The sequence below is a fragment of the Abramis brama genome, assembly GCF_963993115.1.
Source record: "Abramis brama genome assembly, chromosome: 20".
NCBI classification, from domain to species: Eukaryota; Metazoa; Chordata; class Actinopteri; order Cypriniformes; family Leuciscidae; genus Abramis; species Abramis brama.
This window is the reverse complement of record NC_139982.1, coordinates 21,444,155-21,468,670: the sequence shown is the minus strand read 5'-3', so window position 1 is coordinate 21,468,670 and position 24,516 is coordinate 21,444,155. Positions and strand designations below refer to the sequence as shown.

Genomic DNA, 24,516 nt, shown 5'->3' with positions numbered 1-24,516 from the left:
TGACACCCAACTACTTAAGCACGTCTAGACTCGTCTAAGCCTCACTGGGAGGTGAATAAGGTTTTTTTTATTTCAAGGAGAAAAAACTAGTTTTGGAAGGCTCTCAATGGAAGGCTTTTTACTTGGGTAGATGTAATAGGCTAATATTTTTGCCCGTCTGTGACGTCACATGTAGAGGAAATTATTTTGCGGTTGAATTTGATAGGCAATTTGTGTATCAGCAGATCAAATCATTTCTGCCTGACAACATTCACATTAATTTGGAGAATACATCTCATAGTTAGGGTGTTACATTCATTTGTGGAAATAAAATAAGTTTCCTGTAAGATATTTGCTTGGGATTAACCCGTACAAGCGCTATATCCAAAGGTGATGGTTTTTAATTTCCCAACAGGACTCTTTGACAATGGGTGTGAGGCATATGACTCACTCTCCTTAGTCCACATTCATATCAAAACATAACCGATCAATGGCAAACACACCAAGTGTTTTTAGAAAAATTCAGCTAATCTCCTGGGTCCATAAAAAGCTTTTAAAAAACACAGACTGGGGTGTGTTCACAGGGAAACTTCACTTCCATATTTAGTTTTGTTGCAAAATTCTCATTCTTCTAAATGAAAATGGATGCCATAATAATAATAAGCTGGAAAGAAACTAACTGGAAAGATATGGCCCATAACCCCTGTCAATGAGTTCATAAATCAAACAGTGGTGAGCAAACTCGTTCTTCTTTTCAAACAGGACTGGATCGGAAATAGAGGTTATGGGTGAATGAAAACCATTTTCATAACATGTTCCTGAACTCCCATTAAAAATATATCCACCAGACAAGCTTATTTTGAAGAATCAGAAATTTGCGTGCACATGTACAGTACTGTGCAAAAGTCTTAGGCATGTTAATATCCCCCCCCCCCACACACACACACAAAAAATGGTTTTAAGTCAGTTATTTATATCTTTTGCTGTAGTGTGTCAGTAGGAAATATCAGTTTACATTTCCAAACATTCTTTTTTGCCATTAATTGTAATAATCCAGTGAGATTTGTGTATGCACAAGGAATCTGACAACAGTCAGGATGATCTGATCTCACCATCATCGAGTCCGTCTGTGATTACATGAAGAAACAGAAAAAACTGAGACAGACATTAACATAACTTTTGCACAGTACTGTATGGTTTCAATATCACTAAATATCACAACATTCAGTATCTCTCTTATCTGGATGCTTGGCTAGTCTGGCAAGCATTTAACTAGCTTTACCTAGAAGTATAGCAACTGTCCAGTTCATGGGCATTGAAGACAATTTTTTGGTCTTTCACATATTAAAGCGGACAACCATGGAATATTGATCAAAAGGATGGTCGTCATGCATCAACTAGCTATTCAGATGTTAAAATCACATAAATCAAAAATCTGCCAGTGATATTTGCCCAAGGCCTTGGAAACAGGGTGTTTTCACAGCAAGTGCACAGACCTTCAGCTATTTTTAGCACTGCAGTGAGTGTTGAGTTAAGGGGTTTAAAATCTTACCCTTGTTCCACTGCCATATTCGGTCTTCGCTATGGGGCATGATTTGATTCTCATTTGTCTCCTTGGGATCCGCTTATGTCTGCCCACGTCTGCACGTCTTCCAAAAACCCCATTTGCCTCAACCTCGCAAACTTCATCCCCAGTCCCATAACCCCTGCAGTGTTTGACACATAGCCTACCATGCTTTTTCCCATGATTAGCCTATCAGTCTCTCTGTAATTTATGCATTGAGAAAAGTGCAAAGACATCTGAATTCATAGTTACAGTTTATAAACGATAAATGAGCTATGTTCAACAGGTTAAAGGTGACGCACAACGTGATTTAGCCAAGTAAGTCATATCCTGATCGAGGACGGTTTCCTGCACCATAGGCTACCTATACGGGTGAGTGTCGCATCAAGATAAAATTAAACCATTACCTGCTAGGCCTACCCCACAAATTAGAGGGATTGGTTGGTTAGAATTATACACTTAAAGTCTACACGTTGGTTTTTCACACTTAAAATAGTTAACCCATATCTGTTTCACAGTACATCAGTGTGTTTGCATGTTCGCGATATCATCAGTGATTTCACGAACTTATCACGCGACCCGATTAATTACGTGTCAGTTGGGCACAATCCTTAATGTAGGCTAGTTTATCCTGAACAGACTTTAGTTAAACTATAAAAACGACATCTTTAAAATTACGCGTTTTCCCTCAATGGTTTCCCCCTCAAACGCTGGAAGGAAATAAAGCGCGTGAACGTTTCTGTTACTGTAAATAGCGCGTAAATATTTCATGAGGGAAGCACTGTTCGGTTTATGACTGGTCGCTTTGCTTGTTCCTATCCTAAACAACTAGCTAATTCCTACTTATGATCCTAGTGGTAGCCTAATACTTTTGTTGCAATTTGACAAACCTGCTGCAGTTTATTACACTGAATGTGAACAAATTGGCCAGTATTGTGTCCGTTTTAAACACAGACTTCAGGCATTCCACTTCCACTGTTTCGTTTATCAATGTGACAGTCAAAATTAAGTCCTGTGGGGGAGAAGAAAAAAAAAATCAGCCAATTGATTTGCCCATTGATCATTAGGCAACACCACAAAACAACTGGCCTCAGAAATGAGCAAGACAAGGTACTTATCAGGTGAAGCACACCCTGATAGTGTTAAACATCTAATTACATCCTGCTGAAAGAATCAAATTAACCTCTAATTGAAATTCCCAACTTGGACTTTAAACTTCCTGTCTCAAAATGCTTAGGATGTCACTTCCTAACAGTCAGTGAAAAAAAAACATCAGATGATTTTAAAGGTAAATTTTTTTTGGCTTATTTCAGACAATGACACAACTGTGAATGTAATAATAATAATACATTTTATTTAAAGGTGCCTTTCAAAACACTCAAGGACACCGTACAGTCATAAAAAAGGCAGCAATACAACAAAACAAAAGCTGTTTAATATTACAGAATTTAATATTAATCAGAGAAAGGTAATTTAAATAGATAAGTTTTAAGATGGGATTTAAAAGCAGTCAGACAATTTCTTTCTCGTTGGCTATAAATTGTGAAAGAGAATTCCAAAGAGGAGGAGCAGCACAGCTGAACGCCCTGGACCTTATGGTGAATAAATGAACAGAGGGTACAACAAGGGAAACAGATGAAGAAGATCTAAGAATATGCTTATGAAGCAAATCGAAAAGATATGAGGGTGCAAGATTCTTGATCTTGTACGCCACTCGATATTTAACAGGAAGCCAGTGTAAATGATAGAGAAAAGGAGAGATGCGCAATGGAGGAGGTTCTAGTAATTATACAGGCAGTTGAGTTCTGGACCAACTGAAGTTTATGAAGAAGTTTGTGAGGTAACCCAAATAGGAGAGAGTTGCAATAATCAATACGTGAAGTGACTAGAGCGTGTACAAGAATGGCTGTGGAATTGGGTGTGAGAAATGGACGAAGATGGCTGATGTTCCGGAAGTATAGAAATATGCAGACCGAATAACATTGTTCACATGTCTTTCAAAAGACAATGTACTATCAAGGACAACACCCAGACTCAGTCTTAACCTGAGTAGATGAGGAGATTGTAGAATTATCAATGGAGAGTGAAAAGCTGTTGTTTTTTTCCAAATTGGATTTAGTGCCAACAAGAAGAACCTCCGTTTTATCAGTATTCAGCTCGAGAAAATTGCATGAAAACCTGTATTTAATCTCTTGACAGTTCAAAAGAGAAGAAGAAAGAAGAGTAGAACTGGACTTAGAAGACAAGTAGAGCTGGGTGTCGTCCGCATAGCAATGAAAGCAAATACCGTATTTCCTAAAAATGTAACCAAGAGGTAGTAAGTAAATGATTAATAAAAGAGCGCCCAAAACAGAGCCTTGAGGAACACCAGTGGAAACAGATGAAGAGTATGATCTGAAGAGATACGATCTAAACCAGGTGAGAGGGACACCAGTGATGCCTATAGAGAATAGTCGATCTAGAAGAACTTAATGGGAAATAGCATCAAAGGTCGCACTCAGATCAAGTAGGATAAGTATAGTAGTCCAGAATCAGCTGCCATCAGCAGGTCATTAACAACTTTTACCATGGCAGTCTCTGTACTATGCAATGGACGAAAACCAGACTGAAATTTTTCAGACAGGTTATTTTAAAAAAAAGGGTGAGAACGAACCTGAGATGCAACAACTTTTTCCAGGATTTTTGAAATAAAAGGTAGATTGGAAATTGGGCGAAAGTTGGAAAAATTATTAGGATCAGCGCCCGGTTTCTTGAGTCTTGGAGTTACCTACTATAGTTAGTACCATACATTACATATAGATGACTTGCATAAATAGTCAAGAATCAAAAATCACATATTTATATTAAATTAAATTATAGAAATATATATTTTTTATATATATATGTAGTATATCTGAAGTGTTATACAACCAAACTCGTTACCACAAATGTCAGTTGCATTGCTAGATTGCATAAGTTAACAGACAGGACAAATGACACAAGGAAACACTCATAAGGTTCTTGAATTCTCTTGCTAGCTAGCAGCAGTTGTGTGTATTTACTGGCCATCGCAGAGCTGTTTCTCATGTCTCAGGCCTGAGGAGACAGGGCGGCAGAACAGCCCTTGGTGCTTACAGGCCCTTAAATTTAAAGGCCATGTCACTTACAGCTGTTTTCTACATCTGGCCAATTCCTCATTCTGACAGGCAGATCAGCCTCAATGCAAGTGGCTGGTAGCAAATTTGATTTTATCAGCGCCTTAGGAGTTAACTTGTCATCTTGTTTTGCGTTACTTTTCATGTCAGTAGAATGGTGCAAGCATCACTTGAGCAGCCTCAGTGAAGTTTTTCTCATAAGCTGCTTTGTCAGACATTACTAAATGATGTACATTTACTTTGGCAGGAATTTGTGTTTGGAGGATTGCCATGATTAAAGAGGAGAATAACGAAAAATAACACTTAGGGAGATCATAGAGAAACTCTTCAAAGGCCACGTTTTTAATGATCTCTGAGATTTCTGCGCTGGTCATGGGTGCCATGTAACATCATCAGCTCTGCGATGCTTACAAAATACTGCAGATATTGTAAGTATTAAACTTCGTGGCGCAAAGTCTCGTTATGTAAAATATTAGCCCTTGACTCTTGAAGTGGAACGCATGCTCAAAATCTGTTTGTTTTCTCAGTTTAAGCTTAATTTAATGTTGTGTGTATCCAGGCAAGAAAGTGTTTAATTACAAGGGCCCAAGTAACCATGCAAAGATATGAGTTTGTGTGTTTGAAAACGAGAGCACATACCCATTCTTTGAAGATGAATCCCTGTAGAGGTCTCTCTTTTCCTGTGTGGGAGAGACCGGGCCTCATTATCTCCTCTTGATTCATCCTCTACTCCCATATCACCAGTGAATATCATCATGTGCTCGGGATGTACACGTTCACATGGGCACAGCTGCTGCTTGTTATAGTGTTTTACACGTGGGTGTGTGAAAAAAACCCAATACTCAATTAAAATGCTGATAGTGGGGAGGGTAATCTGCTCCAATACAGAACAACAATGGCAACGAAAACTGCTTGATTGGGGTTGAAATTTGAGAATATTTTCCTGTACTTTGCTCAAAAAGACAAGGAATTCCCAAAAGTTTCATGTTCAATTGGTTTGTATTAATATTTCTTTAAGCGCATTAACGCTTAAATGTTTTTTAACCAACTTCAAACCATTTATGCATTCCTTTTGTGTATTTACACCTCATTTACCTGAATCACACCATTCATTAAGATTGATATATGAAATAAGCATATTTATTTTGCCACATATTTGCATGTTTATACTAGATCTCTAGAAATTAAGTTAAGTTTTTTGACATATATTTAAATTGGCAATTGTTCAGTGATTCCAATATTTAAATATTTGCTTTAAATATGCTTATACAGTATTCAAATCTTTGGTGTTACAAGGAGAAATCTTGGAGTCCAACCTTTCAAATGTATATGTGATATCAGAAAATTAAAAATAAATAAATAAATCCACAGTAGGGCAAGTGATTTGGTAAAAATAAAATAAAATAAACCCACAACCCTATAGTACAAATGTTTTGGAAGATGGATGGATGGAAATAATAATAATGAATGGTTTCTTCTGTCTCTGCTTGATATCTTATCTTTGTAAACATTTATTTGAAGTGCATTAAATAAAATGATTTGGAGATCATAGCTTTTACTCCAGAAACCTTTTGGATTCATTTCATATTTGAGTAACGTCATCATAAACAAGGATGTAGGCTGAGAATAAGTGGTATTGTCACTGTATACATCTGTTTGTTGTGGGTCCTCTTGGGTAATTAAAAATGTAACATTCATTATTAAACTGATCTTATAGATGTACAATGGTCTCAGTTCAATACATCAATGTGTAAGTCTTAAGGGCTTGAGGGGTTTCATTGCTATAGGCCGATCTGAAATATGATGTTGCTAACAGAAGAGATAAAACTAATATTCATGGTAAACACCGAGACTTTGATTTATATGTAAATCTACAGTGTAGCTGCAAGCAAAATTTTGTTTAGCTATTTTTGAATGTATTTTCTGCACTTCCAGCAGAGGGCCGTGTTTTAAGTCAAGGATGAGAGCTTGCATATAAATTCTTTATTTCAGTGACTCACATTTAATAGCAAAGGGCAGCAGTTGAATGAAGTAATCCTGCAATTAACACATGTCACACAATGACTTTAATAAATACTCATCCCATTAAACAGTGTTTAAACCATGACATATTGTGTGGCTGGCTTTCAGAAAAGCGGCTTCGTGAAATATGACTTCAGTAGACGAAGGGCCAGCGCGTCCTCCCTCCCACTCTTCTTCATTTAGCTCTGAAAGAGACTTTTCTCCTCAATTACTACTAGGATTTCACCATCCGCAGGGCATAAATCATTCGCAGTCTCGTAATAACAACATATGTCTTCATGACTGTGTTAATGACAGCATAAATTGGTTTAATCAAGCCAAGTTGTACAAGTAAGAAAAAATCCTTGAGTCACTTGTAGTAAATCGAAAGATCGAAAACGAAACAACCTGTGGATTCTCTTGATTTTAACGTTCCATAAATCAAAATGCAATTTAAGATACATGTGTGCTTTCCTTTAGAATGCTATTACATAAATATACAGTGGGGCCCAAAAGTCTGAGATGACTAGACAATATGTTTCTATTTGCATTTTTAAATTTAATAAAACTGTTTTAATTATAAATATAAACTACATTTTAAAAAGTGAAATGTAGTCTATATTTATTTTTTCAAATATTATACAGTACATATTAATTATATGTGACCCTGGATCACAAAACCAGTCATAAGTCGAACGGGTATATTTGTGGCAATACATTGTATGGGTCAAAATTATTGATTTTTCTTTTATGCCAAAAATTATTTGGATATTAAGTAAAGATCATGTTCATGAAGATATTTTGTAAATTTCCTACCTTAAATATATAAAAAATATATATTTTTGTGAGTGGACACAGCAAAATCGCCAACAGAAATGGACAACTTTAAAGGTGATTTTCTCAATATTTCGATATTTTTGCACCCTCAGATTCCAGATTCTCAAATAGTTGTATCTCGGACAAATATTGTCCTATCCTAACAAACCATACATCAATGGAAAATGTATTTATTCAGCTTTCAATTATGTATAAATCTCAATTTCAAAAAATTGACCCATAAGACTGGTTTTGTGGTCCTGGGTCACATATGTTCAATGTTTTACAGGTTTACATGGGATTTTAAGTGTGATCTTAAGGGTACATCACTAAAACATTAAGAATATAAAATATAAATATTACCATTATCTAATTGTAACACTAAAAGTGGTGAATTCATCACTAAGTCATTAGTAACAATTCTCTTGAAAATCTAAAGTAAGGGATTACTCTTCATTTTCCTGTAATTTAATTAGTTACTTCTGATGTAATTGCATTAAATAGGCTACTGTATAGACTAGAAAAATAGAAATAGAAAAACAAGAGGATTCAACATCAAATTTGAATGTCTAATGATAAAAAAATGTGTTTTTAATGTAACCCTCTCCCTTTAAATACTCTGGTCACATCAAAAATAATTGTTATAATTTTATACTATTTATTTGAAAGAATTAAAATTGCAGTTTCATGTCTATTCTTATATTGTTCAACTGCACAAGGTTGATATGGGATTTAGAAAGTAATTAGTAAGAAGTAATGTAATACTTTTTAAAGAGAGTAATTATTAAACAAATTTTTAATTGAACAAGTCAAAACATTTATAGATGAAAATTAATTTGTTTACATTTCATAAGGCTTATGCAATATCGGTTTATTACAGAACGAGCTCTGGGAAACAGGCAAATAACCAGAGATTTCCATTTATGGAGCGGTTATATTGCAAGAATAATGAATGTAGGAGGAAGCAGAACTACGGCTGCGTGATTAAATGTAAACATGTTTCAGTCCTCCTGGCTCCTCTAATAGAGGGATGCCTCAAATGTCACTTAGTAAAAGAAAAATAGAGTGTTTGCATCTTCACTTTGTAATGAACTTCAAATCCATATACGTGTCTCATTTCTAATTTTACTCTTACATCAAAAATCTTTGCTTGCTTTTCATGCATGCGTGAAACTCACAGATGATATGAGATGCAGAAAGAGTTTGAATTGCACTGATATGTCTGTGTGTGACGCTTTTGTATGATATATGCTGTTGAAAATGACTAGGACACATTCTTGATGTCCAAAATGATACCACATAGGATTTAAACTGAATTAAAAAATGCAGAAATAAGACTCTTAAGAATCTTTAATATTCATTGATGGGTTCTTAGCGAATGTCTGATAACTATACTCATTAGGTTTCTTCTTAATGAACACATTTGTCACTGGTGGAGGGCTTCAGGCGCAGCCGTGGTCTCTAAAAAAAGGCAGGAGCTGGATAATTGTCCTGAACTTTTACGCCATTAAAGAAATATCCACTGCAATGTGCAAAACCTCTATGAATTTCTTATGGACTGTACCTCTTTTAAATATTAAATGGAAAAATATCCTTTGTGACATAAAATATGTTGTAAAATAAAATGTATCCTTTTTGTTTGTGCAAGGGTGATGTTGGCAGGGCAAGTAGCTAAAGCTTGAGCTAGTAAAAGAATTTGGTAACACTTTAGAATAAGGTTCATTAGTTAACATTAGTAATGCATTAACTAGCATGAACTGACAATGATCAATACATTTGTTACTGTATTAGTTAATCTTTGTTAACATTAGTTCACAGTGAATTAACTAATGTTAACAAATACAACCTTTGATTTTAATAATGTATTAAATGTTGAAATTAATATTAACTAAGATGAATACATGCTGTAAAAGTATTGTTCATTCTTAGTTCATGCTAACTAAGGTAGTTAACTAATGAACCCTATTGTAAAGTGTTACCAAAAATTCTTATTGCTGAGCTTTTTGTTATGTAAATACTATAATAAAAAATAAGAACATAATTTCCCCATCCTTACAAACATGTTTTCACTGCATTCAACATTCCCAGCGTAGCATCCTTATTACACACAAAATAATTAACAATGGTAAATACACAAAAATAAGATTACATTTTATTTAACAAAAACCTAGGCTAAATATAATATTGCACGGTTTTAAAAAGCAAACTGTGACATAGAAAATGTGACTGTTTTTTCTTTCTTTCTTGGAAAAAGGATATCCTGAAATTTTTGGTGGTTTAAAGGGATAGCTCACCTAAAAAAATGTATTCTGTCATCATTTAAAGATGATATTTAGAAGAATATGGGTAATCAAACAGTTGATGAGCCATTTACTTCCATAGTATTTTTCCCATAATATGGAAGTCAATGGGGCCCATCAACTGTTTGGTCACTGACAATCTGACATTCTTCAGAATATCTTTTGTGTTCAGCAGAAGAAAGAAATTCATACAGTTTTGGAACAACATGAGGGTGAGTAAATGATGACAGAATTTTCATTTTTTGGGTGAACTATCCCTTTAAAGCAAACAAACTATTTCAGTATATCAGCCACTGGCCTCTGTCCTCAGTTTCTTCAGGATTTCCTCCTGGCTGATATCTGCAGTCACCTTGATAACCTTTTCTCTGGATTTGGAGCCCTATGATGCAATTGAAACCATATTAATGATTAATAATGTATCATTCTGCATATTGGGCAGAAACATTCACATATTATGCTGACCTTATCTAATGACACTTGACTCTTCTTCAGCTCCAGGACTTTGGATAAATATCGCACCAGTTCCGCGTTGGCCTCTCCGTCTGTCGGAGGAGCCGCAATGGCGACACCCACCGCTTCCTCGGACACATCTGCCACAAAAACACAAAAACAACGGTTGTGGTGCATGGACTCCTCATAGATAAGCGCTATTTCTTTATTCATATATTAATGATACTCTACCAGTGATTGCGTTTTGTTTGGCCCCGGGTTTAGCATGTATTGCTATTGCAATTGTCCCGTCTTTAACTTTAGTTACCGGGCCTGGAGGTGTCTCTGGTGGTTTGGGGTTACTTTTGCTCTAAATGGGAATACAGTTTTAACTTGTTACAAGATTAATCTCTTTAATTGACAGTCTGAAAATCATTGTTCTACGTAAAGACAAAATTAAAGTCAACACTTGACTCATATTAAGGCCAAGAGCCATTTGCAAGGCTTGCAATCACTACAAATACATTAATATTCATGAAGAATCCATTGTAGTAGGCTATGTAATGAGCCCTACCGTCTTGTCCTTTTTAGGCATCGTGTTGTATTGCGAGTAAAGTGTGAGTTTCCGCGTCAAACGCGTCTGACTGCACGATGCTGAGGGGTGTACGAGTGGGAAAAAAGATATTCGAACAAAACCGAGAATTTGGGAATGCATGAGCTAAAAGACATAATCTTTAGTGAGAGTGACCAGCATGAGTTTCTGTGATGATAGCAGTTTGCCGGTCGCGCGCATGTCAACAACACATGCATATACGTTTAGAGCGTCAAATATGCGCGCTAAATGCGCAGAACAGTGTGCAGTTTTTTTGCTGCAGTGTTTGACCAGATATTTCATCTGCTGGCATAAATTATATCAGTTTATATATTATATTATATATATTTATTATATACATATACATATATATATATATATATATATATATATATATATATATATATATATATATATATATATTATTACAAAACATTATTTTGGTATATATATATATATATATATATATATATACATACCAAAATAATTTATTATATATTATACTCTTATACAAATATAATTACATAAATAATTAATATTAGTAGTAGTTTTTGTTGTATTGTTAGATGATGTAGTAGTGATAATAATAATAAAAATAAAATAAAATATATTTACATATATTATAATAATTAATATAAGAGTATAATTAAATAAATAACTGATATTAGTAGTAGTGATTTTAGTATTTGTATCAGTAACAATAATAAAAGTATTATTAAATAAAGAACTAGTATAAGTAGTAGTGTTGATTTTATAAGCATTATTAATGTAATATAATAATATAATAATATAAAAATGAAATTCTTATAATATATTAAATGTATTATAATGCATATTATTAAATAACGATGGTTATTAGTAGGGCTGATTTTAATAATAATAAAATAATGATGATGATTATTATTGTTGTTGTTATTAATAATAATAATTCTGTAGTTGTTGTTTAGTAGTATTTTTGTTTCTTGTCTATTTTGTTCTCCTATTATTTACAAAGTATTCCTTTCCAGAGATCCCTCCTCCAAGATGCAGTTTAGTTCCTCCTATTTTCATCCAGCTAAAAACTGGCTGTTCACACTGAGACTGGCTCAAACACTTTGTCACTGTATGCACAGCTGTCAAAGAGACTCATCTTTGTCTCCAGGTGCTAGAAAAACACACCATTTGGATTTCTCAACTCTAGTTGATTTTACCAAAGCACAAAGGGAAGTTTCAACATGGAGAACAGCTTAAGCCACGAAGCAGAGGAAAATCCCTATCTGTGGTAAGAACTGTTTTTAATGTTTTAGATGCGAAAAGTTTGAGTATTTTCCATTCAGTTTAGCCCTGAGTGCTTTAACTAATTCAAGTAAAATAAAGTACAAAATATATTCTCTCATCAAGCACTCAGGCACAGCTTTGAGTTGAGCTGACAATTGATAACTGTGTCAGATGTTTCTCTTCGTGACTAGACTTGTCTTTAACACAGACACGCTTGCTTTGATCCCAAGGTCTTCAGTGTATATTCACAAAATCCTGTGTGGGAATTATATATGAATGTAGTTTACTGATGTTTACTGTGCCCAAAGGCAAACTTGCTTTTTTTTAATCCATACTCAAAATGAGACAAATGCTTATAGAAACCCATGTGAGCACATACAGCGGGGAAAATAAGTATTGAACACGTCATCATTTTTATCAGTAAATATATTTCCAAAGGTGCTATTGACATGAAATTTTCACCAGATGTTGGTAACAACCCAAGTAAGCCATACATACAAAGAAACAAACAAAATTAAGTTATGTGTAATAATGTGAAATGACACAGGGAAAAAGTATTGAACACATGAAGAAAGGGAGGCGCAAAAAGGCATGGAAAGCCATGACAACTGCTGAAAACTTACAGTAATTAAAAAGTAATCCAGCCCCCTGTCAGTGGAAATTAATAACAGCTGGTTCAGTCCCAAATGATGGCCTACAAAAAGGTCTCATTGCCAAGGTGTCACACAAGACACATCTCATGATGGGTAAAAACAAAGAGCTGTCTCAAGATCTTCGCAACCTAATTGTTGCAAAACATAATGATGGCATTGGTTATAGGCGCCATTCTAAGCTTCTGAATGGTCCAGTGAGCACTTTTGGGGCCATAATACGGAAGTGGAAAGACAATAATTTCACTATAAATTTGCCTCGACCAGTGCTCCTCGCAAGATTTCTGATAGAGGAGTGAAACGAATAATCAGAAGAGATGTCCAAGAGCCAACACCAAGTTGTATGGTGTTTTTAGGGTAATGTGCACTGCCATTTCTTCTCCAAATATGGTGTGTATTATGGCATCCAAACAGTTAAATTTTTCTCTCATGTGACCACACTATATTCTCCCAGTATTTCACTGGCTTTTCCAAATGTTGTGCAGCAAACTTTAAACGAGCTTCAACATGCTTTTTTTTCAGTAATGGAGTCTTGCGTGGTGAGCGTGCATACAGGCCATGGCGGTGGAGTGCATTACTTACTGTTTTCTTTGAGACAACAGTATCTGCTATCTGCAGGTCTTTTTGAAGCTCTCCACAAGTGATCCTTGGCTCTTGGACAACTGATTATTCTTTTCACTCCTCTATCAGAAATCTTGCGAGGAGCACTGGCCGAGGCAAATTTATGGTGAAATTATTGTCTTTCCACTTCCGTATTATGGCCCCAAAAGTGCTCACTGGACCGTTCAGAAGCTTAGAATGGCGCCTATAACCAATGCCATCATTATGTTTTGCAACAATTAGGTTGCGAAGATCTTGAGACAGTTCTTTGCTTTTACCCATCATGAGATGTGTCTTGTGTGACACCTTGGCAATGAGACCTTTTTGTAGACCATCCGTTGGGACTGAACCAGCTGTTATTAATTTCCACTGACAGTGGGCTGGATTGCTTTTTAATTACTGTAAGTTTTCAGCAGTTGTCTTGGCTTTCCATGCCTTTTTGCGCCTCCCTTTCTTCATGTGTTCAATACTTTTTCCCTGTGTCATTTCACATTATTACACATAGCTTAATTTCTGAACTTATTTTTGTTTGTTTCTTTGTATGTATGGCTTACTTGGGTTGTTACCAACATCTGGTGAAAATTTCATGTCAATAGCACCTTTGGAAATATATTTACTGAGAAAAATGATGACGTGTTCAATACTTATTTTCCCCGTTGTAGTACAAAAAGTTTTTCAAGTTTTCAGAGAACACCGTCTCTCAGACGTAAATGGAGAAAGCGCTACGGAGGCCTGGATGGCAACAAACTGCTGGAGCCAAATAAGGAGGACGAGACAAGAGGTACAAAAACAAATTACTGTAACAGTATGTCATTTAGATGCTGTGAACTTGGTGATTTCCATTGACAGTGACCCGGGGTGTGGGTGTCACTTCAGCTCTGGGAAAGAGTTTATATTTATTTTGATCATGGATCATGAGTCACTGCCAAATCCCAAGTATTACCGCTCTGCGACACTGATCTCACATTAGCAGGAAAACTCCAAGATCAGTGTGAGAGAGCTTCTGAAACTAGGCCAAATGAATGGGACAGTTCTGCAGATGTTTTCATTTAACCAGGCTTGTGGTCAACATCTGGGCCATAAAAATGTGCAAAGGCAGTGGGTGTGTTCTGGGGGAAAGTGATGTGGCAGACACTGAAAAAAAAAATTTGGATTTGGATTTCTAACATGTTATATGTTTGGCAATAGTTCTTCTATGTGGTGTGTAACCATGTAAGAAGCCATATTCCAGGATGACAATGTCAAGATTCATCAGGCTCAAATTGTGAAAGAATGGTTGGGAGGAAGCATGAAGAATCATTTTCACACATGACCTTAAATTCATTGAAAGTCTTTGGGATGTGCTGGAGGAGACTTTACAGAGTGCTTGACTGTCAATACAAGAACTTGCCCAAAAATGGATACACCTCTTAATGGAAATAAAGGTTGTGATGTTATTTCCATCAAGAGGTGCTTCAATTTGGTCAAGCAGCTTTTTTTATTTTTATTTTAGTCACAGTTGTCCTCGGAAAGCTAATGACTTATAATGAATGAACTGATTTTATAAGTGCACTCAAACTTAGCTTGTTCTTTACTTAAATCACACAAGCAATTAATACAGCCATTTTACAAACAGTTGAGTTTTTATATTAATTTTCACAATACATATTGTTTCCTTACAGAAAATCATGTAGCAAAGGCTTGTGGCAATGAGTAAAACTCCTTAGACTATTATGGAGCACATTCACATTGTTTTGTAAACCATATTTATGTTATGTGGGTTTCCTTTAAAAGAAACACAGTTGAGTTACTTTCTAGTTTCACCCTAAGGGGTGGAAGCACTGTCTGCATAACTTCGTCTGGCATGTACCACCCTAGCTGGGCACAAAATCAACTTCCTGAGGTGAGGATGGCTGTAAGAGCCCTCACAATGCTGTTGTTGCAAATAGCTTTTACATCATTTATTAAAATTTCTGTGGCCATCCTGTACGTTTGTATGTTTATTAAAGGCGTAGTTCACACACACACACACACACACACACACACACACACACACACACACACACACACACACACACACACACACACACACACACACACACACACACACACACACACACACACACACACACACACACACAAAATGGAAATCACTGTTGTGACTGTCTTTCTTCTGTGTAACACAAAAGAAGACATTTTGAACAATGTTTTAACTGTATTTGTCGATACAGTGAAAGTGAATGGGGTCCAAAACAACACTGTATCCCATTGACTTTTATTTAATTGATAAATATATTTTTTTCTTTCTTGCACAAGAAAGAAAGTCATACAGGTTTGGAACAGCATAAAGGAAATTTTTTTTTCATTTTTGAGTTAACTATCCCTTTATGATTTATTGTTCTTTTGGATGGAAGATTGAGAGTAAAAATAGATCTGTCCCCTATCCACAGCACCATGGTTTCATATGTTTTAGCTTTCAAAGAGAGTTATTGTGTGGGATTTGCTGAGGTTTTGGACTGAGAGGACAACACAACACAAACAATGTCTTAAACTCGCAAGAAACCTGGTGTCCTAGATTCTAAAATAGCCTCATATACATTCTTTGCTGAGGCAATGCTTAGTGGTTTTCAACTCTGAAAATCCGTTTTAAATCTCGCACTCACAAATAAGCACTAATCTTAATCTTTAAACCTCTCTCAAGATTCAGCAAAGGAGGATTTTTCTCATCCTGGGTTCTTATTCTTTTACCCCCCACTCATTCAGAGAATGGAGAGATGACAGATGCCCTCACAAACAGGAACGCAGACCCTGTGAAGTTTACAAAGGTACGTGCTGAGACCTGTATTGCTCTCATAACCACACCCACACATAAACTGTAAAACAAACCTGGAGGCGGAAACTATGACCAGCATTATTAAAAAGACTTAGGCCAGGGACATTTCAATACACCTGTGCTAATGTGCTGTTTTACAGCTTTCTAAAATGAGACTCATTCAGCTGACGTTTGCAAAAGAGATTCCAGGTTCAAAGTTAAGCTCAAATGGTATAATGTTGATTATTACAAAAAATTTATTTTGACTCTTTTTCCCTTTTTCTTAAAAAAAAGGTGGTGAGGTACTTACATCTTACATCTGTTATCTGTATGTCACATAAATATATTTGTTATTACACATTTGTAATGATTTTGTAATTTAGAACATTTAAAAAAATTTAACACTAGAAAACACTACAGTTCAAATTATAATCAAGTATTTTACATGTGCTTTAGTATGTTAGTCAGCCATTCAAAATAAGTGTACTGCTTTAAAGCACAACAAAAGGTTCTTTAAAGTAAAACTTTTAATTTGACATTATTACAAAGTGCAGTTTTTGAAAGTGGGCTCTCTTTAAGTATACTTAAATTGCCTACACTACAAGTGCACTTTCATAAGTGCACTTCTTTTTCACAAGGGTTTTGTTTACATCGTGCGGCTTTAATACTGAAACGGTGAGCATTTTAATGTTTACAAAATGGCCTCATTCACTTCCATTGTAAGTGCCTCACTGTTAGCCATATTTCTGCTTCTTCGAGTAGCATGTCTGTACAAAGGCAAAAAGTTAGCATGTACCTCACCTGTAATAAAATCCCTGCCCTGTAGACGTTGTTACAGCTTGAGGCTAAAATGTGTTAGCTAGCATGCTGACATGAGAGAGTAATATGTCTCAATATGTTTCCCCGCAAACCTAAACACCTGCAATTAGTTAGACTTCAAAGACACGTCTGGCACCAGCATTATGTTGCATGTATTCCATCAGGCTTCAAAAGGTGTAAAACACTTAGATAAGCTAATTCATCATTACATCTAGGCCACTATAAAAGCTACTTCTAGCTCAAGAAAAAATAATGCACACAAATGCAGACTGTTTGCCTGATGCTAATATAAAAGCCTATATATAGTACATTTTTCCTATGCAGCCAAGCTCTCAATTCATGTTTTTTTATTTTATTTTTTATGTTACTAGGAAACAAAATCCGCAGGGAACATTCCACAATCTGTGCCAAGAAATACCTTTCCATCCCAGAGGCCAATCAATTATGTCTCTCCAGGCTCTAAAGGTGAAAAAGCAAAATGAAACAATATGTGCTCTTATCTCCAGTGGCACACATGTCTTGCCTACTGTTAATTCCCTTTTGCTTTTATGTACCTTTGTACACTTGCTTCCTTTTGTTGTAATTATTACAGCTCTCATGAAGCAGCAGTGTATTCAAATTTCTCAAACATTCTGGTTAGTGTTTGTTCTACACTTCTAACCTTAAGTACTAAATATCTGCAATTAATTGGGCATGCACTGCTTGACGTATGGACTCGGACGTATTATTATTTAAAAAAATGGAAGGTTAAAGTTTGAAAATCTCTCAATGACTTTTTATTGACTTTTAAATAACGTGGTATTCTAAAACAATGGTGCCATTGTTATATTTGCATGCTGAATTGTGATTGGTCTTCATTTATACATCTATTTGCATTATAAATTGTGACTGATTTCATCTGCCATACATATTTAATTGCTGCCTTCCCACTGCACAGTAGCTGGCTTACACACATTTAGTCTTAATCATGCAAATATCCTAATGTCTTTTAAATGACATATGACATATTACCAAAGCATAATTGCTTATATAAATGTTATATAAATATAAAAATGTATTATATTACGTAATAATATATAATATAATTTAAGCCATAATTTTTTTATTTTCTTTACGTAATATTTGATGTACACTACCATTCAAAAGTGGGGTTTTTAATACTTTAAGAATGAATACATCAAGGAACAGTAAAGAAATTTACAGGTTATTTTGACCTTCTATTCCTCAAATAATCCTGAAAGAAAAATGCATCCTGGTTTTAAACAAACAAAAAAAAATTAAGCAGCACAACTGTTTTCAACATTGATAATAATAAGAAATGTTTTTTGAGCATGAAATCAGCATATTAGAATGATTTCTGAAGGATCGTGTGACACTGAAGACTGAAGAGTAATTATGATTTAAAAAAAATCAGGTTTTCATCACTGGAATAAATTTACATTTTAAATTATATTCTAACGGAGAATGGTAATTTAAAATTATAATAATATTTCACAATATTACTGTATATATGATCAAATAAATGCAGCCTTGGTGAGCATAAGATTTAAAAAAAAAAAAACACACTTTTGAACGGTATATGTACAGATAGTTGCCTAGCAAGGACTGTCTGGATTCATTTTTCCGCTCTAATAAAATTCCCATTCTTTTCCCTAGGCATGCCATCTTTTATGAGCAACGGGGGCACAAAACGGCAGGACAAACTTCAAGCTAGCCAAGCATGGCAACACTTGGGCCGACCAGAGACCCATCAAGGTCATTTTAAGAAAAAAATGTGAGTCTCAAAGCATTCGCTTAACATGCTTCACAAGCTACTAGCCATACAATATGTATATTGACTGACTATACACAACACATTGTTTTCCAAAAGGGCTGCTGATGTGCTCTTTGATAGTTTCGCCTCTGGGGGAAGAGTAAACTGCAATCAGTTTTTTGAGGTAATTGAGAAGCAACATTAATATTGGGTAATGTTCAAAAGTGCAGGATGTCATATCTGTCTGTACGTTGACAGGCCCTGTGGAGCTCAGGAATCATCCGAACAGACCCGCGGATTAAAGACTGCTATAGCCTGATGCGGAAACTACAGGAAGCTGATGGAACTGTTGACAGGAACACTTTTCACAGGCCAGACAGAATAGACCAATAGTCAAATCATGTCAAAGAACGTTTTAAACACCCCTAATCTTTTGTGCTGCTAATATGCCGTATTTCTGAACACCTTGCAGGTGCGTGACAGGCTTTGTGTCTTTCATCCTGAAGGCATTGCAGGGAAGATTTGTCATTCCAGATTTCTCTACCTTTGCAGAGGAAACACAAAAGCTGTTTATTAAATGCAAACAACTGTCCCCTGTGAAGGTGCGTCAAATCCGTTTCCGCTGTTGTTTTTCTTTTTGTATAACAGTCTGGTGTGCAAAGAAGACTTAAAGTGCACAGGTTATTTTCTAATGGATGTTTTCATGAAAATATCACAACGTGACTCATATCCTGTGTATTTATGAACAGGAGAAAGAAGACGTAAGAGAGAGCAGCACAAAATGGGGCATTTCAATTTGTACTGTGGATGGGCAGAGGTATCACACAAAAGTCCAATTCAAATGATTTGAATATATATAATTGTTAGGAGCTGTGTAGGCTGTAGTAAGCGCACAATCGAGAAGGATAACAAAAGGAGTCTTTAATAGTAAATTCCACACCTAGGAGAATCACATTAACATTGACGATAGTGGATAAAGAAATGAAGGAAACACAGGGCTTAAATAGAAGGGAGAGTAATCAACTGAACAGAAACAGGTGCGTTACGTAGAACTAATTAACAACCAAGGAAACCAAGGGAACACAGGCAAACCAGAACAGGGAAAACAGATCCAACACAATGAAACTAAACCAAAACAGACCATACATGTTACACACATATATACTCCCCCCAAAATATCACAGTTTTATATTAATATTAAGCAGCACAACTGTTTTCAACATTGATTATAATAAGAAATGTTTCTTGAGCACCAAAATCAGCATATTAGACTGATTTCTGAAGGGTCATGTGACACTGAAGACTGGAGTAATGCTGCTGAAAATTCAGCTTTGTATCACAGGAATAAATTACATCTTAAAATATAAGAAAATAGACAACAGTTATTTTAAATTGTAATAATATTGTGCAATATTAATTTTTTTTATCAAATAAACACATCTTTGGTGAGCATAAAAAACTTCTGAACAATATTGAATATATATATATATATAATTGAAGGTTCAGCTATAGTTCATTATATTATATTGACATATATATTATATAAACAAATATATACAATTTCAACTATAAATCTTTTTTTAAAACTCAAATTTAATGTTATGAGTTCAGTTTGCCCGTTGAAGTATAAATGAGATGCTGTTGTTTTTGGACTCTAGACTTTCCTTAGGAGACTGGGCTGAACCTTGCATTCTGGGAGAGATATCCTGGCCTCTCATATACGGCCTCGCGGTGGACCAGCAAGGATCCGACCACGTGCACAGATTTGTTGGAATGGAGGAATATTCCAAATATGAGTCTCCATTTACCCTGACCAAGCAAGGTAAGTTCACTCAGTTCATTCCACATATTCCATGACCTTGATTTATGTCCAGTTCTGGATTCGAGAACAGTTTGATGTTAAGTTCAAAGATTTTTAGGCTTCATTATAGGCTTCATTGCAGTAAACTTGTTTACAGGTGTTCCTCATAGTCCGCTGGTTGAGACAGGAGCCATTATCTGCACTTCTTTATTACAGGTAACAACATTGCTTGCTTATAAAAGTACAAAAACGTACTTTTATTGACTGTTTTTGTCCTGAAACAGCTGGCAACCAGACAAGTCACTGATGAAGAAGAAAAGTACGAGTCTGTAAGCTTAACCTTTACATCAGCCAGCTACATGTAATAAAAAAAAGGCATAAAGCAATCTTTCAAGCAAACCATTCTCACGCAGGTTTTGAATATCATCAGAAGACTGTGCAACAAAGAGCATGCAAACCTAAACTGCACCAGGTAATTCTAAGAGAAATTGATTTTTTTCCTGTGCTGTTTTCTGTTTATTTGTTGGTGTTAATTTCAACTGTCAGCATTGCCATTGCAGTTATCAAACCTTGCGAAAAGACATCATCCGTCCCCACGCTCTTTCATTTTACTTGCAAGAGAAGAAAGTAAGTACTGGATAATTCCTCGTACGATCAATTTTGTTTCTACATCGCAAAACTCATCTGTTTTTAACAACTAAATCATGCATTCCAGTGCTTTCCGGAAGGTGTGGGGATTAATTCTACACTGGATTTACTGTTACAGGTATTCAGATTGACATATATTCTTGAAAAGGAAGACTACATGATTACATTTTAATTTTGCATATATCTTAGTGTTTATCGACAGAAGTCACCTGCGAGTCCGGCGCGGCATTGGCCGCAACCCTAGCTAATGGAGGACTGTGCCCTCTGTCAGGTGACCAAGTGATGTCCCCCCACGCCGTCCGCAGTGCACTTTCCATGATGCAGGTGGCTGGAATGAACGATTATTCCAGAACATTTCATTTCAGGGTGAGTTTGTGACTAAGCTGATATATGAGTCATATTTGTGTGATATATTGCAGGCTTTGCATCAGCTCAGTTTCATTTCCACCCAACTTCAGTTTAAATTTACTCCCACATTTCTAAGAGACTAGTTCAAGTAATTAAATTTGCTTACACTTTCATCTAATTAAACTAATTAACTAATTAAAATGGCCCCAACCCTGCCACATTAATTAGCAATAATGGTAACAATGGTCAGTAATGAACATCAGTGGAGGTGTCCATGAAGTAAACAATGTCTGTAAGAATTATGTATTCCCCTACTGCCCTCTAATGGAGACAATCCAAATTGCTTTATATTGTTACTTTAAGGGTTAGTTCTCACAAAATTCACCCTCAAGCCATCCTAGGTGTATATGACTTTCGTCTTTATGCCAAACACAATCGGAGTTGTATTAAATAATATCCTGGCTCTTCCGAGCTTTATGATGGCAGTGAATGGTACCATTTTTCTGAAGCCCAAAAAAAGCGCATCTACCCATCTTAAAAGTAATCCATACGGCTCCAGGGGGTTAATAAAGACCTTCTGAAGCTAAGCGAAATAATATTATTTGCATTCAATATCATCCTGCAATACAGACGTCTGTGCCTGCCAAGTCCAGTCAGTCTGGCATTGTGCTGATCGTGGTTCCTGGAGTTCTGGGACTCATGTGCTGGTCACCTGGGCTGGACTGCAATGGAAATTCCTGGAGGGGTGTCCATTTCTGCGAGGTAAGGTACATTTTTATGTAGTAAGCTTGTTTAGTGAGATTTTTACCTGAAAAGGTTTGAGAATTTATGTGAATGTAAAACATCTTGTTTAATATTTCCTGTTGTTTTGTTTTTGCTTTTTTTAGTTTTTTATTCTTGCCATTAAGGCATTAAGAAGTTATATTACCACTACTGTATTAATATAAAATTAGACCCTTTTTAGAGTTTTGTGGCATTTAGTCTATGTTTGTTTGCTTTTATGTTTATCTAAATACTAGTGTACTCCTAAATTCTAATGAAATTAACTTTAAGCAGATATATGAATTCACAATTTTGTTTTTCTCAGACCAAAGATTTTGATGACTCATCCTGCACTATAAATGTATTCTCTGTTGTATAATAATGCCTCTCCCCCTAATACCATAGCCTCTGACTAGCCCTCTGACAAACTAAGCCTATTGTCTATTGAAAAAAGGGTCTGGTCTTGAGAAAATGGCAACTATTTATTGTCTGTTTTGTCAAAGGAGCTGGTTTCAACCTTCCAGCTGCACAGTTTTGACATCAGGACTCCCCTCAGACAGGTGCTGTGTTACAGACAGTGGAAGGTTGAGTCAGAGGTCTGGTTAATTGTTTTTATTTTTAGCTTACAGCATTTGATTTCAATCATTTATGTAAATTATTGACACTGTTGGGGGATATGGTGGTAAATAAATATATTGCTTTCTTGAAATACAGGGATACCAAATCATGAATGTACTCTTAGCTGCTTACAGAGGGGACATGGTGTCTCTGCGAAGGTAGGATCACCAAGATATGATATGGAGTTGCAGGGGGATCTCACAAAACCTGTCAGATAGTGCACACACACACACACACACACACAAATGTTACTATAGCTAAAATTGATATTTGAATTAAGTTTGTTAATGGTGAACTATACTGAAACCAAGAGTTGATTCATCTTTCATAGGTACCTTCTGTCAGGAGCAGATGTGAATGCTGTGGATTATGATGGCCGGTCAGCGCTGCATGTCGCAGCTTCTGAGGGCCGTCTGGATGTCATCAAGTTCCTGGTGGAGAACGCAGGTGCAAACTGCACACTCAAGGACAGGTAACTTTGTGAAAGTCGTGCAGGATATGACTATTATCACACGTCACAGCATTTACCAGCCAACAGGACTAATCTATGCTTTGTCGATGATCACAGGTGGGGTAACAACGCATTACAGGAGGCCATGAGATGCAATCAAGACCCTGCCATCCAGTGTCTGAAGAAATACACAGATTATGAAGAGATTAAATACTAATAACTCATTGGGTGCATTCATTTAGAATTGATATTTACATTCGAGATGCAAATGTAGATACAGATTATATTTAGAATGAAGAGGAGGTTATAAAGAGCAGCAAAGGCTTGGATGGAAAAGTCTGTATTTTGCTGGCAACAGTCCCAGATAAACTCTCACTGCTTATAAGGAATTATTGAAAGAGACTGAAACCTTGTTTTCCCAATAAATTCTGCAGCAGCATGCGTTTACTGATTCAACACTCAAACATTACATCTGCACAAATTCCAGTGTCACCATATTTTTTCTGTAACTGTTGGATAAACAATTGAACACAGTTTAACTGTGTTAAGGGTTTGTTCCTAAATGGTTTCCTAATGGTTGGGGCAAGCTGTCACTTGTTTTATCAATGTTGAAAATAGTTGTTTGCGTTTGTTTGGTCGATATAATGCATCCTTGCTGAATAAAAGTATGCATTTACTGTATTTATTTTCCCTTTTCTTTTTATTTTGCTTTCAAATGGTAGTGCATCAGTTCAAACATTTTTTGAATAGTAGTGTATTTTATAAATCTATACAATTTAATAATTATTTTGGTAACACTTTACAATAAGGTTTCATTAGTTAACTACATTAGTTAACAGACTAATAATTAACTACTTTTGCAGCATTTATTACTCTTTGTTAATGTCAACATTTACTTATACATTATTAAAATCAAAAGTTGTATTTGTTAACATTAGTTAATGCACTGTGAACTAACATGAACAAACAACGAACAGTTGTATTTTTTATTAACTAACGTTAACAGAGATTAACAAATACAGAAACAAATGTATTGATCATGGTTATTTAATGTTAGTTAATACATTAACTAATGTTAACAAATGAAACCTTATTATAAAGTGTTACCATTATTTTCTACCCAAACTGTTTTTGTAATTACTGTTAAGGCTACACTATGTTGTTTTATGACCACATGCCCATTAATATCCAATAACTATTTTG

The 24,516-nt window shown here is 35.6% G+C and overlaps 2 protein-coding genes across 5 annotated transcripts; one reads left to right on the top strand and one right to left on the bottom strand.

The window, feature by feature from the left end:
* Window positions 1-9,624: 9,624 nt before the first annotated feature.
* On the bottom strand, window positions 9,625-11,073 carry cUnh15orf40 (chromosome Un C15orf40 homolog). Its single transcript, XM_084095381.1, has 4 exons — window positions 10,798-11,073; window positions 10,476-10,593; window positions 10,257-10,384; window positions 9,625-10,173 (listed from the first exon to the last, which is right to left on the bottom strand). Exons 1-4 carry the CDS (start codon window positions 10,936-10,938, stop codon window positions 10,081-10,083), a joined length of 480 nt encoding a protein of 159 aa, XP_083951507.1. The 5' UTR covers window positions 10,939-11,073; the 3' UTR covers window positions 9,625-10,080.
* A 562-nt stretch (window positions 11,074-11,635) lies between these two features.
* On the top strand, window positions 11,636-23,994 carry glsl (glutaminase like). 4 transcript variants are annotated; one of them, XM_084095313.1, is made up of 21 exons: window positions 11,636-12,076; window positions 14,003-14,103; window positions 16,065-16,126; window positions 17,304-17,397; window positions 18,589-18,706; window positions 18,803-18,869; window positions 18,944-19,056; window positions 19,158-19,287; window positions 19,435-19,502; window positions 20,344-20,507; window positions 20,644-20,702; window positions 20,771-20,815; window positions 20,900-20,958; window positions 21,047-21,113; window positions 21,202-21,252; window positions 21,324-21,500; window positions 22,113-22,244; window positions 22,748-22,840; window positions 22,959-23,020; window positions 23,194-23,334; window positions 23,431-23,994. In XM_084095313.1, exons 1-21 carry the CDS (start codon window positions 12,030-12,032, stop codon window positions 23,528-23,530), a joined length of 1,950 nt encoding a protein of 649 aa, XP_083951439.1. In that variant the 5' UTR covers window positions 11,636-12,029; the 3' UTR covers window positions 23,531-23,994. The 4 variants fall into 4 exon arrangements, with proteins under 4 accessions (XP_083951439.1, XP_083951438.1, XP_083951440.1 ...); XM_084095312.1 differs by having other exon boundaries at window positions 11,867-12,076; window positions 13,985-14,103; XM_084095314.1 differs by having other exon boundaries at window positions 11,943-12,076; window positions 14,010-14,103.
* The last annotated feature ends 522 nt before the right edge of the window (window positions 23,995-24,516 follow it).

Bases quoted from the DNA above. Each gene is read 5' to 3' on its own strand.
- cUnh15orf40 (XM_084095381.1), bottom strand. From the start codon at position 10,938: ATGCATTCCCAAATTCTCGGTTTTGTTCGAATATCTTTTTTCCCACTC. The intron at 10,594-10,797 runs GTAGGGCTCATT...ATTCCCATTTAG, and splicing joins TGCCTAAAAAGGACAAGACG to AGCAAAAGTAACCCCAAACC. The intron at 10,385-10,475 runs GTAGAGTATCAT...TTTTTGTGGCAG, and splicing joins CAAACAAAACGCAATCACTG to ATGTGTCCGAGGAAGCGGTG.
- glsl (XM_084095312.1), top strand. From the start codon at position 12,030: ATGGAGAACAGCTTAAGCCACGAAGCAGAGGAAAATCCCTATCTGTG. The intron at 18,870-18,943 runs GTAATTGAGAAG...GTACGTTGACAG, and splicing joins ACTGCAATCAGTTTTTTGAG to GCCCTGTGGAGCTCAGGAAT. The intron at 22,245-22,747 runs GTAAGGTACATT...GTTTTGTCAAAG, and splicing joins GGGGTGTCCATTTCTGCGAG to GAGCTGGTTTCAACCTTCCA.